The 15214-nt window shown below is 59.5% G+C and overlaps 1 protein-coding gene across 4 annotated transcripts in view; it reads left to right on the top strand.

The window, feature by feature from the left end:
- The first annotated feature begins 3480 nt into the window (after positions 1–3480).
- The window catches only part of MXRA7 (matrix remodeling associated 7), a 28922-nt gene continuing 17188 nt past the window's right edge, over positions 3481–15214 (top strand). The window contains exons 1-3 of one of the 4 annotated variants that reach the window (XM_056350673.1): positions 3507–4066; positions 11059–11154; positions 13470–13530. In XM_056350673.1, the coding sequence (XP_056206648.1) occupies positions 3656–4066; positions 11059–11154; positions 13470–13530 (568 nt within the window). In that variant the 5' untranslated portion in view covers positions 3507–3655. Of the gene's footprint in view, positions 4067–11058; positions 11155–13469; positions 13531–15214 lie in introns of all 4 variants that reach the window. The other 3 variants (XM_056350689.1, XM_056350679.1, XM_056350700.1) reach the window with 3 other exon arrangements.

Below are 15214 nucleotides of genomic sequence, written 5' to 3' on the forward strand. Positions count from 1 at the left end.
AGGTCTGTGCAGACCAGCAGTTGCTGCTTTCCCTGCTGGAAACCAGCGTGTGTCTGTTCAGCTCGCTTCACAGCTGACCCGTGCTTGGGTTACGGCTGGGGACAGGGGCATGGAAGCTCAGCTTGCTTCAGCTGACTCCCGCTTTGGGTGGGAGGGATGCGACTGTGTCAGCAGAGAACCTGGGAGCAGCCACTGCCTGCACAGTTCAGGTGCTGTGGGAGAGAGTAACATGCGGCGTGGTGAATCGGCCCCTCAGCGTCCCCGCGGAAGGCTCTCCCGCGTGTTGGGCACGCTACGCCCGGGATGCCAGGAGCAGCGCCGACCGCAGGGACCCAACCCAGCCCAATCCCTCTTGCAGGCAAATTTGCAGCCCAGCATTTTCCATGGCGGGGCTGCCTCCCGGAGCAGTTGTCACCGCGGCTGCCCGGAATTCCCCTTTGTTGGTGAAGCTCTTCAGCTGTCACCCAGCCCCTTATCCCCCCGCTGCGGCCTGGGGCTGGCAGCCCCCGAAAAGCAGCTGGTGTGCGGGGCCGGGGCTGTCGGCGAGCGGCCGCCCAGGCAGCCCCTTCCCCGGCCGGTGCAGAGCGGCTCGTCCCCCGGGAGAGGGCAGCGTCCCCACGCCGCGTCCCCACGCCGCTTCCCGGCCCGGGGCTGGCGCCGCGGCCCGGGGCTGGTCCTGGCCCCTGCTGGGGCGCCGTACGGGGGATGGGGGGCTGCCCTCCCCCACCCCGCCTGCGGCAGCCCCCTGCAGCCGGCGGGCAGGGCCAGGGCAGAGCTCCCCGGCCTGGAGCTGGCGTGCGGCTCCATCCCCGCCCGCCCCGGCAGGAGCTGGCGGCATCAATCTCACCTCGCAGGTTGGTGGGGGAGCCACGGCAGATGCCCCCTGCCCCCCGCAGTGCGAGCCTCGCTGCGTCGGGGCAAGCTTACTCCATCCGGGTGTCCCTGGAGAGCCACGAGGGGACGAACCACTGTCACACGGGACCTGCTGGGCCTGGCTTCTCCCTGGGGGGTCGTCACCCTCAGATCGCATCCTGCAGGAGGGCCTAGCTGTCACCCCGGGTTTGGATGTGGGGGGCTGAGCCCTGCTGCTGATTCTGCCACCTCTCTGCTGTATGAAGCGATCTTGGCTGGAGCAGCGGCTCTCGCAGGTGCGTCCGTGACGCTGCTGTTGCTCTCAGGACCAGGGGTGGTGTTTTTCAGAGATGTCTGAGCCCTGCAGTTCTCAACTCGCCTACAAGTGCGGCAGGTTCCAGCAGCCTGATAGAGAATCGCTGCAGATCCAGAGCCAGAAGCCGCCAACGGTCGTCTCTGGCTGCAGCTCCTGCTTGGTTCCCCCGCCAGTCACCTCGACTACAAAAGAAGCCGTGAGAGCCGGTGCCTCTCATTTTAAGGCACTGAGAAATCCTTCTTGGGAGGTATGCGCTGAAGCGCTCCATCTCTGTGCTGGGTTAATGCAAGCCACGTGCCACTGCATTCCTGTGCGGGCAAACACCCTCTAGCAGACTTCCAGCCAAGAGCCATGCAAAACATATGGTGCCAGGGAAAAAGAGCAGGAGATGTCCCGGATGTCAGCAGTAATCAAGGGAAGTGTGACAGCTGCAAATGTGTGCAAGGCCAAAACACCCCAAGTCACCCTACTGGCACGCCACAGTGGCCAGTTTCTGGCAGTCTTGCCACAAATCCCTCTTTGTCCCCAAAACAGACAATCAGCATGAACACAGGAGCAAAGACCCAGTCCCGTGAGTGTCCCCACCCTGGTTCTGTCTCCAGCTGTGAGCGATTTCCAGGGCTCAGGGGAAGTCTCCGAAAGCAGGTGATGCATTGGACTGGGGACGATGCCTTCATGGCTGCTGCAGGTGGGTCTGCTCAGCTCCAAGGTTATTTAGAAAACTAGAAGAAATAAACCCAAACCTGATTAACTACTGATTCCCAAATCGCCTCTCCAAACACACGGTGATGTATCACATACCCGAGGCTGTGCCAGGCTCTAATCAGCAGTCAGCCTGTCCTGTCAGACAGGCTCTGCTATAAATCCTTCGGCTGAGGCTCTTTGCTCCTTCGGCCCCTGGAAGGGACTTCCAGAAGCTTGAGCGAGAATTCTGGTCTCACTATACTCCAGACCTATTCATATCCCTTTATATCTACCTGACTGTCACATCCCTCAAGCTTTTCCACTACTTCCATCTAGTGAGTCAAACCTTTGGAAGCTGGTAGCTTCACCAAACCAAAGAGTGGATTTGGACAGGGAGGGAGAAGGGACCAAATATACATCAAAAAAAGATGCCAAACCAAACAGTGCTGTGATGCTGGCAATCTCTAGATGTTTTGGCTGAGCTCTAGAGCAGCTCTGATGATCGTGGCCCAGGAAATGCAAAGTATGCAGGGGCAGGGAAGATAAGTACCATGGTTGGTTGTTACTAAGAATACAATTAGCCATACGCTAACGATTGCCTGCCTGATAGGATTACCAATAAAGACAAATGGCAGTGAGGATCATGGCCTCGCTTCCTTCCTCCCATCCTGGGGATTTAATCCCGTCTTTGTTCGTGTTTTGTTTTTAGCCAGTCAATAAAAAACTCTGCTCCTGGAAATATCTCCAAAGCCTTTTCTCTGGAGGAAATTCTGGGGGCGGATTCCCACGTCTGCTCTCCTCATGCGCAGCTGGGCAAAAGCTCCGCGCTGGTTTTACCCTGGCAGGAATAGCTTAGGCCTTCTAATTTCAGCCTGCTTTGTAAAAGGTTGGCTAATCCTCCCAGCAGTCTCAAGAGGCAGGAAATCAGAAATCCTTGGTGGCGGAGTCTGGAAGGACTCTTGGAAGACCCTCGGCCAGTCTCCTTTGCCAGCTTGCGATGGCCTTTGGGCACCTCCTGTTTTCTGAGCCTCCTGTTTTTCAGAGACCCCAGCAGCACGGTGCCTGGGGGGAGGCTCTCGCAGCCCAGCTTCTCTCAGCACCCAGTTTACCTGGTGGGTGCAACAGCAGCTCATGGCACAGACGTGCCACCGTTGGTCTCACCCACAGCTCCCGGGCAAGGTGGAGGGATGCCCTGAAGCTTGCCGTAGATGCACTGGCAGATGCTCCTGGCCAAGGAGAGCCAGGACAGCCAGGACAGCCTTCCCCTGCCCTGCCAGCTCCTGCACCACCCGGCCGAGGGCTAGCAAGGTGCAGTGGCCCATTAAGCGCTCCAGGAGGCCAGCTGCCGCCCACCAAGCTGTGGGTGTTTGTCTGCCCACAGCGAGCATCCCAGGAGACAGAGACTTTCCCAAGCCAAACAGCTGGGAATGATGCCAGCGACTGTGTGGAACGCTCTGGGAATGACTTTTTGGATGCAGGGCAGTGTCTAATGAAAGATCCTGCTGTCCCAAGCCAGCCGCTTGCATCGGGCAGAGCCGGGCTGGGGGCAGCGCCAGCCCCCCCCCGCCGCCCCCCCTCTCGCCCAGCCCCACCTGGGGGTGCGGGGGGGGCCGGCGCTGGCCGCCGGCTCCGTGCAGGAGGTGGGTGCCGAGCCGGAGCGGGGGGGCCCGGCGGTGGGCAGGGCCCCGGCGGTGACGCCGGGTAAAGCCGGCTGAGCGCCGGCCCAGCCCCGCCGCAGGCCGAGCGGGCTGACCGCGCACCTCCGCGGCCGCGCAGTCGGGGCGGGCTCGGGAGCAGGGCAGGATGGATGTGGCCGTGGACTTGTACCTGGCCGTGCCGCTGCTCTTCACCGTCCTGGCCCTCGTCCTCGCCTCCGTCTTCGTGAGGCTGCGGGGCGCCGAGGGGGAGCGGCCCCAGGAGCCGGCAGCGGCCGAGCCGACCCGGGAGGGCGACCCCGGCGGCGAAGAGGCGGCGGGAGCGGAACCGGCCGCGGGGCCGGAGGCCGAGGGGAGCCGGGTGCCGGTGGAGGAGGTCGGGGCGGGCGAGGCGGGCAAGGAGGCGGCTGCCGAGCAGCGGGAGGCGGCGGCGGAGCCGGGCCCCGCGGCCGAGCCCAGCCCCGCGGCCGAGCCCAGCCCCGCGGCGGCCGAGAGCATCCCCCGGCCGCCGCCCGCCGAGCCCCGGGATCCCGGGCAGCGGGAGGATGCGGAGAGCGAGGTAAGGCGGCTCCCTGCGGAGCCTCTCCCGGCCCCGGGGGCGCTGGGTCCCCGCAGCCGGGCTCTGTCCGCCCCCCCCCCCGCCCCCCCCCCCCCCCCCCCCCCCGCACCCGGCTGCCTCCGTCCCGCGGGAGGGGGAGCAGCGGCCGGGGGTCTCCGCTGCAAGAAGAGAGGTGCCGGCAGCCGGGCTGTGGCCTCCGGTGCGGACAAGCCCCTTGTCCCCGGGGGGGGGGGGGGGGAGGGGGGGTGTCTGGCTCCTGTCCACCACCGCTCCCTAGGGTATACTCCTAAAAATCTTGAGGTAGCGGAGATCTGGGGGAGAAGAAGCGTATGTGGGTGTGAGCCTCCCCCATCCGCACATCTGCCCCGGGGGGGCTCTTCCCTCTCCCGAGAGCGAAGCCGGGCACTGGGGGTGCGCGTGTGTTTGTTTCCCATCCACATCCCCTTGCGCCAAGCGGTCCCCTCGCCATCGCGGGGCCCTTACCCTGTCCCCCGCCAGCTGTCCTGGCCTGCCCGGGGGAAGGGGCAGCCTGCCCCCTCCCTCCCCAGCCAGCAGGGTGCTGGCCCCGAGGTCTGACCCCTGGCTGAACTGGGGGGGCAGTGATGCCTATAAACACCCGGGTAAATCCTCCTTCGGCACCGGATCTTGCTTAAAAATAAAAAGGTGACCCAGCATCCGTGGAAAGAGCTTGCTCAGCTCTTGTCCAGCTCAGATGGGACTCGGTGACAACCCAAAGTGTCTGAACTCCCTGCAGCGGTGGCTTTCTCCTGGGGCGGCCCCCTGTCCCAGTGGGGAGAAGTGAGTAATGGGGTGGCTCAGGAATCGGGGAGCGATGTGTCGTCTGTGTGTGTGCAGGCAGCGTGTTTCGTGTTTCGGTTGGGGAGCTCAAGGCCTGGGGCCCAGGTGCCTGCTGGCTATTATTAGCAGCATTTGTAATCCTCAGCAACTGTATCCAGGCTGCTGGGCAGTGCGCAGACAGCCCTTGTCTTGGGAAGCATCACCACTGACTCACTGGATGGCCTTGGACAAGTCCTAGGGCGTTTCACGCCCCCTCTGTACCGTGATGCTCTGCAATGCCCAGGGCTGAGCCCCGACCCTCTCTCTGGGCTGGGGCTTGAGTCTGCCTCCCTGTGCTCCTCCTTGCCTCTCCTTGTTGTTTCTGAGCCTCAGAGCTCTCCCTCTCCCCTTCCCAGCACTCTCTGGCTCTTGAGCAGCCTCCTCCCAGTTTCCTGGAAGCCACATCTGTCCCTCTGCTGCATGATCTGTTGGTGCCTTTGAGTACCAGGATCGCTGTCAAGCTGGAGAGCCCCTGGGCTGCCATTAGCTGGCTGGGTCTCGGCTGGGCTAGCTCGGCGCTGAGGCTGGCCACCCAGCCCGAGCTGCTGTAGGGGCTGGGGTGCACCCAGCATTCTCTGATGAGGTGCAGCACCCTGTTGGGACAGGTGGCCGTATCCAGTGGTGCCACAGCTCACAGGTTTCTTTGCTGTCTTTCTAGCTTGAGTCTCAGGAATGCTTTTCCTCCCCTCTGGCTGCTCTTCAGTCCCGATTTCTTTGAACGAACGCTGCTGCAATGCTTGTTGCCTTTGGAGAGGGGCCCCACTTCTTTATCCCTGCTCTGGCACAGGTGCAGTAACAGGGTTTTGCATGCCTGGAGGTGAGCCCTTACTCAAGACACAGGGGGTCTTGTGTCCTCCAGAAGCCTGGCTGGGCTCTGTGGGGCTGGGGTCTCTGCTGCACTGCCCTCAGCCCCTCTTACAGCAGAGCAAAGGCAGGACTGGAACTGAGTAGGGTCCTGGCCAGTTTTTCTCCCTGGGAAATGGTTACCTCACTGTAGGAGCAAGGCAGGACAAGTCACCCTGGACCTGGGCAGCATCTCTTTGGGAAGGACAGGGACCGGGCAGTGGCTGCAATCTGGATGGTGGTGGAGAGCAGTGGGAAGGGGGAAGGGTGCTCCTCACTGCTGAGTAAGTGTTTGGGAGTGCTGGCCTGCGCGTGATCCCACAGCTGCCAGGACTGCTCAGCACAGGCTGGCAGTCCCATGGTGCTGGGTGGCACGGCGGAGCATGTACGTGCGTTTCCAGCAGGCACCGCACACATGTGAGCTGGGAGCAGTGCCCGGGCTGCTGATCCAGGGGTTGATCCTGCAGGCAGAGTTGGGGAGACCATCCGCAGCTCCGCAGAGTCTCCCCTAGGTTCCCTGGTTTTGCTGTCTGCAAACATCCTCAGAGTTGCTTCATTTTTCTCCTCCAGCATAGCTTAGGCCAAACCCCAGCAGATGTTACAGGCAGGGACGGGACTGCCCGTGGGCAGAGCAGCGAGTGCGTTGCAGGCGGCTGGCTGCTGGTGGATATGTGCCCTATCAAACCCGCCTTGGCTCGGCTGCAGCCTGCGGTCCCCTGATGTGACTCAGCAGACGAGGCTCCCAGAGGCCGCCCTCCGCTCAGCTGCGGGGTGTCCGGGCTGCTGCAGGCTCAGGGCTTCTCAGCGCATCAGCAAGCAGAGGGCTATGCTCGGGAGTTGGAGAGCTTGCTATCCTTTTTTTGTTCCCCCTCCTGTTTGCTCAGCACATACCGTGCCAGGCTGGTTCGGAATCACTGCAGCCATTAACCACTCGACCAAAATGCTGATAGATGAACCCGCTCGGGGAGAGCAGTCTTGGCGTGTTTAATGGCTGGCTGGAGCCATGCACCTCGCTGCCTCCTTCTTTCCCTTCTTCCCGGCCTGTGCAACCCAGTATCTGCTGGGGCAGCTGCGTGACTCAGCCTCCCTCCTGCTCCCACCTCCCACAAGGGCAGCCTGTGATGTGAAACTGGCTGGTAAAATCAGTGTGGGTCGAGGCTTCCCTGCCCCTCTCTGGGAGGAACGGACTGTTACGGCATTGTCCCCATGGCTATAAAATGAAGCCGTGGCAGAGTAGGGAAAGAAGCCCAGAAGTCCTTGTTCCCATTAACTGCTGGTAGTGGTTCCCCTTGTCTTTGCTGGCTCTCATCACTGAAAAAAGTTAATTAGTGTGTCGCTGTCTGTTCTCATCCCCATCCCCAGCTTGTTAACAGATGAGGCAGTGCTGTCAAAGCCGTTCCCTAATGAAAACCTGTTGGGTGGAAACTCGGCATCGCTGGAGCTGATGAGTCTCGCTCTTGCGAAAACAGTCAGAAAGCTTCAATTCTGTAATGAGTATTTCTGTTCTGGAAGTGGCAGGTGGCAAGGACAGGGCAGGGTTTTCAGTGGTGGTCAGTCCCTCTGCCGGGGTGCCATCCTGGCCACAATGCTCTGGATGTGCAGAGCGGGCAGTGCCAGGCTCTCTGCCGGGCATGGCAGCCTGGCTGGTTTGCCAAGGGTTAACTGCAGCCCCGGTGGCTTCAAACAGAGCAGGGGCAAGTGGGTGACAGAGGGGACAGCTCTGGAGGTGATCCAGCAAGGGGGAGCCTTGCACTTGGAGGTGCCCAGCTCGTCCTGGCCAGGGAGTCAGGCAAACCCTGCCTGACCAGGGCAGTGTGCGGTGCTGTCACTTGGATAGCAAAGGCACGAAGGGGATGTCACCTGCCTCTTCTACAAAGCTCCCAGCACCTTTCCTCCATGCCCCCTCTGCCCCCCCCCCCCCCCCCCCAGATCTGTGCCTTCTTGGGGGCTCCCTGTGCCTCTAGACATGCCAGGCAGCAGAAATACAAACCACCCGGCTCCCAGCAGGTACCTTCTTAAATTTAAGAAGTCGGCATTTCCCCCTCTAGTACCTCTACCCAGTGCTGGAGGGGAGAGGGTGTCTAATTAGTCTGGTTTTAACTGGCAGCGGCGCAGGCTGCCTCTGCGCTGCCACAGGTCTGTGCAGGAGCTCCGTCATCCCACAGTGTTGCTGGGGGGGGGATGTGGTGATGTGCTACCCCTTGTTGCAGCCTTGGCAGCAGCGTGGCCCGTGCTGGTGGGATGCAGGGCTCGCTGGCTAGACTCCTAACTGCTGGGATGTGTCCCGGCTGTCGCCCAGGGCAGTCTGTGCCGATAACAAATGCATTGTCTCTTGCAGAGGCCGCAAACTGGGAAGTGAGGCAGGACATGTGTCACACACCCCCGCAAGGAGCCTGTGCACACGTCGTGCCCTCCCCTGTATCCCAGGCACATCCCTTTGTGATGCTGGGATGCAGCATGGGGCACGGTTGTTTTGGGGCTTTGTGCTGCCTGCCCTCGCTCCCTGCCCAAGGATGCCATCTGGCTTGTCTGTGGCAGCAAGGGGATGTCCCAGTGTCGGCGCCTGTGGTGTTTGCTTGCCAGAGGTGGGAGACAAAAGGGAAGAGCAATGGATGGGCTGGCTGGGTGCAGCGCTAGGGATGCTGTGCCGGGGTGTGATGGTCCCTGCAGGGATGGGTGCTGCTGAGCTGGGACTCCTCACCCTACCATGCAATGTGCCGGTGTTTTTCTCATCAGATCTGACACTGCTTGGCCCCTTGCCGAGGGCTGGGTGGGCCCGGAGCTTTGGCAGGGCTCTGGCTGCTCCGAGGCTCGTCTTTGCCCGCCGTGGTGAGGGGCACTGGTGGGAGCAGATACTCTCCACACTTTGCAGGGAGCCAGACCTGCGAAGTGCCACGTCCTCACCAGGCACCCCAGGGCTGGCAGGACCATCCCCTGGGCCAGGAAAACTGCTCTTATTCTGTAGTAGCTGCTTCTCTGGCTGGCAGGAAGATGGGAGAGCCCCAGTGGTGGGGTGAAAGGGAGCTGCCGACATAGCAGCTGCTTTGCTAAATTCTGCCCAACATTATTTATTCTTTTTTTAAAGGCTTCTTCCTTCCCCTTTTCCTCCTGGCTTTTCTCTTTCTGGCTGGCTGTCTCCTGTCTGCTTTCTTTCCCTCTTGCAATGTCTTGCATCAGGCTTGGAGCAGAAAGTGCAGCCATAAATGGCAACACACAGGGCTCAGGAGTTTAAGACAATTTTCTCCCCTGCTTTGCAGCCTGGGATCTGCCCTTTTCCCAGAGCTGGAGTGGAGCACTCATTTGTCCCCATCCTGCCCATAGGTGCCAGGGTTGTCCCTTCAACTAAGGAAAGGGGGAGGGACACACCAGCCCCATGGCCTTCTCGTGTCCTTTCCAAGAAGGGAAACCCATGGCTCAGAGGGGTTTGTGCCGTGGATGGAAGAAGCGGAAAGGAAACAGCTGGAAATGAGCTGAAAACCAGATGATGCTGTGATGGGGAGCCTGGCCTCCTTCTCCCATAGAGCTGAGAGAAGGCTCATGTGGTGGCAGAGCCATGAGGGTGTATTTTGGGGTCATGATGCCAAGCTCCTGCAGCTGAGCCATTTTCCCCTGGGAGACTGTCCATGGTCAGTGCTGCCTGTGCCCAAAATGTCCCTGGAAGTCTTGCCCTCGCTTCTGCTTTGGTCCAAAGCCTCTGCTGCCAGAGTCACCTTCACACACAGGTGTCTTGCTTGTTGGCCATGGAAACTAAAGGGCAAAAGCATGTTTCCAATGGTCCAACAAATGTTTCAGCTCAAAAGCCAAGATAGATGTATTGCTGCATTGTTATTTAAGGTAAATGACTTGCTGGATTTTAAACCTGCGGTGGCGGGCGCTGGGCTTTCCAGAGCCCCTGGCAAGCTGCACAGGGGTATGATTCAGAGAGAAGCAGGCATGGGATGTGCTGTGGAGTGGGCTGGGTCCATCCCGCCTGCAAGCAGGAGCAGGCAGGGAATGCAGGGCACGTTCCTGGCCTTGCACAGCCTCAGAGCTAGGCAGCTGCTGCTGAATGTGTCCCCTTGCCGATGTCAGCAGCAACGCAATCTTTGTTTGCTACAGAAGCTGGCCTGGGCGTCCCTTGTCAAGTGTCCTCCAGATGCTCCTGGATAATGATGTGCATGGTCTCCCTGCAGTGCTCCTTGTTGCCTTTTTATTTTTTTTCCTGCAAGGAGGCTTTCTTTGTCGGCATGCAACTGTGGAGAGATGCTGGCTCACAGGCTGGTGGCTGGAGCAGTCAGGTCCCTGCTTCTCCAGCAGCTCCTGCTGCCACCTGGCCCTGGGCAACGCTTCCCTTGCTCCCCACAGCTTGAAACAGTCTCCCTGCATTGCCTCTGGGCTGTGCTTCTTATAGAAGAGCAGTGCCTGGGGTGCGGGTGCTGTAGTGTCCTCTTTGGTTGTCGAGTCTCCCAGCATTGCCCTAACACCTTCCTCCTCCGTTTTTTGGCTGCAGGATGCTGCCCTCCTCTTGCAGAGCATCACATGGTTGGGGGCACAGCCCCCAGTTTGGCTGCTCTTGCCCCTTGGCTGCAAAGGAGCCAACACAGCAGCACCCCCCGGCTGAGGAGCCCTGAAATTTGGGGCAGGCTCCCTGGAGGTGCTGGGATGCTCCAGGCAGGGAGGGCTTTCCCCTCCAACTCGGCTGGCAGGGGCTGTGGGCACAGCCAGGCTCAGGTGGGGGTTTTGTCCCTTCTGACAGATTTTCAAGCCAGTCCAGAGGCTGCTTCCAGCCTGGCGCTGGTATTCTGCTGCAAGGCCAATGGACATGATGTTCCTGCTCCCTGCCCACGTTTCCTCCTCCACAGCTGCCCTCCCGGCACCACGGGGAGAGTGTTCAGTATTACCCTGTGATGGAGAAGGCAGCTGGCAGAGCAGGCCCTGCAAGCATTAATGAACGGAGCATACTGTGCCTGCTCTCCTCCTCCCTCCTGCTAGCCCTGATCTGCTGCATCAGCATCCTGGGCAGCTGCTTCCAGCCCCGCGAGGGCAGCCGAGCCAACGGCTCCTTGCAAGGGTGCTGATCCTGCAGGCTGGGGCTGCCACAGCGGGCAGTGCACCAGTTCCAAACCCTGGCTCCAGGGCTGGGCATCGAAGGTTTCTGGCGTTCCTCACTCCAGCAGTCATGCCATGGCTTGGCACATGGATGGGAGGCTCTTGGGCACCGGGACAAGGCAGGCTGCTGGCCGCATCTGGAGATTTGTCCATGTGTACTGATGCTGCTGGGGCACAGGGAGGGCTTGGGGGCATTTGTGCTCAAAACTTTTGCCTCTTTCCAGATAACACCTTTGGGTGCCTCACCTGGGTCCAACCTCGGGCACACAGGACAAGCAGAGGATGGATGCAGCCATGCAGTGCTTTCCAGCAAGGCAGAGGTGCGTGGGACAGAGAGCTAGCCTGGGGACGGTGGCACAGCGAACAGTGTGCTGGCGTCCCTGCACGGGTGGGACATCATCCCAGGGTAGCAGGGGCCATGGTGGGGGGCAAAGCTTGCCTGCTGCGCTCTCCTGGGCAGGGGTTGGCCAGGCTTTTAATGGCTTGGTCCATTTAAAGCAGAGAGCAGCAGTGCTCCAGGTGCAAATGTGCTTCTCTGGTGTGCAGGGAGGGATGCCTGGATCCTAGGGGTTCAGCGAGGGGGCAGCCTGGGGGGGCTCCGGCAGTGGGGCAGCATGGCTGTGGGTGCGAGGGTGCGAGCAGCCCCAGCGAGGCAGACAGGCGGGGATGTTGTGGCTGGGGCTGCAGTGTGGGAGGAAGGGAGGTGCTGGCATCTGCGCCTCGGCCATCCAAGCAGGAAAATGTTTCGCTGCAGTGAGCTACTGGCTGTCACGAGTCGGGGGTTCCCCGCACGGCCATGGCAAGTTGCTGGCGCCTACTAGCCTGGCATCCCCGGCTGCTCCCTTTCTGCTCCCATTGAATGTTTCTTCCTCTGGGTTGGAGCAGAGATATTTTCCTTCCTTGAAGGTTTGGCACCCGAATTTCCTACTTGCTTGCACTGTTAAATGCTCAGAAACGTGCAGTTCCTAATGGCTGGGCAGGGATTGGGCTAAAATATCCCTTCTTGTGCTGGCTTCTGGAGGATCAGGTCTCCCTGGGGGCATCCAGGCTCACTGGGAGAGATGGATGTGACAGGGAACCTCTGCCCTGGGCTCATAGCCAAGTCGCCAGGGCTGAGCATCCCCTTCCCACACTCTCCCCAAAGCCACTCCTTGGGGTGCTTCCCTGCTCCCAGCTGTCCCCTGGGGAAGCCTGTGCTTCTGCCGGGAAGTGCCCATGTTTGGAGGCAAGGTCCAAAATAGCGGTGGCTGCAGGGGCATGTCCTTCTGGAGAGCAGGGTGGCAAGAAGAAGCCAAACGGCTGTGAATAATGTGCATTCCTCACCGATGACAAACTAACCTAGTTCTGGGTTGTGGTTGCATACCGCACCCCAGCAGTTTATCTAAAGCCGGAGTGCACTGCACTGCAAAGCCAGCGCTCAGCTCTGTGCAAGGTCCTTCTCAGATCACCTTCATTTTTTTCACTTCTCTTTCACCCTCCCTTTTCTGTGTCCCCCTCAAAAGCGTGGTGGCTCACCAGGCTCCCTCCGTGCTCCTTCCCCTTTCTCCCATGTGCTTTGCCCTTTGCATGCCAGCCTTATTACCTCAAATGGGATGCACGGCGCTGGGGAGGATGCAGGAGGACACATGCTCCAGGGTGCTGTTGACCTCCAGGCTCAGCTTGTAGGGGTTTGCAGCCGGAGTGCTGTGCTTTGCAGGAGGAAGCACATACATGGGGGCATTGCTGTGTGTCCTCTGTCTTATCTCCAGAGCTGGAGTGCCCATCTCCCTCCCTGCTTGCAGTTTGCTTGACTTTCTGCAAGGGAAAGGAACCTGGGCTTGATAAAGCTTGTTGTGACTTGTAGAAGGCAACCCCCAAAACTTCCAGAATTGCTTTGCATTTAAAACTAAAAACATGCTGTTGCTGTTTCTGTCTGTACTCCAGAGATCAGCTGTACCGCTGCAGTGCATGTGGGCAGGCACGTCTTAGGGGGGTGAGGGGCTGGGGGCCCATGGGCAGGAGGCAGCGGTGTCTCTGGGGGTCACTGCCGGGCGAGGCTGGGAGGGGTGCTGGGGGGGTCTCAGCACAAATGCCCCAGTGCTGGCTTCGACCCCCCCAGATGGTGAGTGCTCCTGTGCTTTGGAGCAGCTGCTTGGCCCATGGCTGCAAGGTGGCTTTTGCTGGGGACCCCCCTTTTCCTAGAGCTGGGATGGTCTGCCCAAGCCCGACCTGGGGGCATGCAGAAGTCCTGCAGCTCCCTGACAGAGCTGGGGGTGCAGGGGAGCGGGGTGCCAGTCCAGGAGGGTGCTCAGGCACAAGGCTACGCCTGGGGACACCAGGTTCTTCTTAAAACCCATAATATCCCCTGGACTGTGGGGAGGCACTTGTAGTTCGCAGCCTTTGGGTGGGACTGCAGTAAGCAAGGCCAAATCCCTCCCGCTGACTCTTGAGAGGAAAGCAGGCTAACGAACCTGCTCATTAGCACACATCCTTTTGGCCTATTCCATGAAGGAGGCAGGGAAGGGGGGTACCCAGCCCTCACCGCAGGGGCTCTGGGCTCTGCTCCCTGCCCTGTGGGCTCTGATGCTCTGACTGGGCACAGGTTATTTAGTACAGCACCTTCTTCTCACGGCTGCTCTGTTTTTAACTCCTCCAGGAGGAAGATCTGGACTTAGAAAACGAGAAGCTGGTGGTGAGAGAGCCAGAGGATGAGGACGGTGAGTGCCAAGCAAGCCAGTACCCTGCGGGGAGGGTATGGATGGGTCTGAGGGCTGAAACCCCAAGTGCCTGGGGACGGTCTCCTTCCTCCAGGAAATGCAGAGAAAATTCCTACCCCGACAGCAGCCCCTGTTTCCTTCCCCACATGCCCTTGAGCTGTTTGCCATGGGGTAGCTTTGTGATAAAGCTGCCCAAAAAGCTCCTTGCTCACATCCAGAACGATCTCCAGGGCTTTAGTCAGAGCTGTGTTTAACTGATTAACCAATTAGTTGATTGGAAAATGATTAATTGACTAATTGGTGTGACAACTGCTGCACTCGTAAGAAAATGAAAGATGGTGCCAAGCAAGAGTGTGTGTCTGAAGGGGACTCTGCTCTCCTGAGCAGCCCCAGAGATGCTGGGACATCCCCAGGAGCCCCTGCCCAGGGTAGCCAGAGGCAGCAGGAGAGCTTGAGGTGTTCCCCCTTCCCTGCCCCACTTTCTGCTTGCCCTTTTTAAGGCGCTGTGTGGCAATCCCCCAGCTCAGGAGGATTATGCCTAATGCCATGGAGAATCAAATTTTAATCCTGGTGCTGTGCCCACAAGGTGGGGGAAGTGCCTTTGGAGGTGGGGTTCTCAAAACACACTTATTCCACCCTGTTAGGCTTCCTTGCAGCACTGGTGATCAGGTATGTTACCATGCGGGACTGCAGGAATGATGGATGTATCCTGCCACATAGAAGCTCTGCCAGGGTCTGCCTCCTTCAGTTCATCTCTGTTTCAGGGCTGCTCCAGCACAGCTGCGCATCACCCCAAAGCGGCTGTGGCTTGGGATCAAAAGGAGATGATGGTCCCTGGCCGTGAGTTGTGGCTATCCCAGCATTCTCCCTAAAGCATCTCCTGCAGACAGCCATCAACCCCTCTCCTGAAATATTTGCACCATTTCTGAAGTGCTTTATAATGGGACTGGGTAAAGCAATGGCTCAGCCTGAGGAGGCAAGCAGTTTGCAGCTGGGAATAACGGCAGTGCCCTGGCTTTGCTGAGAAGCAACCTCGTTCCTCCCTTCACTGTCTCCTGTGTGTCGCTTGGTCCTGGCCCAACTCGAGCTGCTGAGCTGCTGCCTGGCAAGCCCGCGAGCAGAGGCTCCCCTTGGACATCATGCAGGTGGTCTGTCACCAGCCTGGGATGCTGCTGTGGTGGCCAAACCCACCGGAACAGCCTTCTGTGTGCTTTGGGCAGCAAAGCTGGCAGGGAGCAGACGCGGTATGTGCCAGAGTGAGCATGTTCAGGGAGAGGTGCGCTCTTGGGGCTGCATTCTCCCTGCCAGCTCCAGGTCACGGCACTGGCGACGCGAGGGCAGAGAGATGAAAGACAAGTGTTTTCTTTAATATGAACTCATGGAGGCTCTGAGTAAGCAGGTCACCATATTTCTGTAGTGTTTTTGCTGTCCCTGTGAAAAGCCAGCCTCCCCTTTTCTGTGTGTTTCCTGAAGTGTTTTTTTGGTCTGCAAAGAAAGTTCCTGAGCTCAGAAAACAGCCAGTGGTTTCCAAAGCTGCAGACTGGCTCCTTTTCAACCACAACATGTGGGCAGGGAGATGGGTAGCTTCCTTGCCTCCCCCTTCCCTTACTCTTTCCTGGAGGGGTGGCGATTCAACTGCCCTTTTGGGGACAGGCAAAGTCCCAAATCTCAATTTACTTGGCAG

Source organism: Falco biarmicus, chromosome 1, assembly GCF_023638135.1.
Source record: "Falco biarmicus isolate bFalBia1 chromosome 1, bFalBia1.pri, whole genome shotgun sequence".
Lineage (NCBI taxonomy): Eukaryota > Metazoa > Chordata > Aves > Falconiformes > Falconidae > Falco > Falco biarmicus.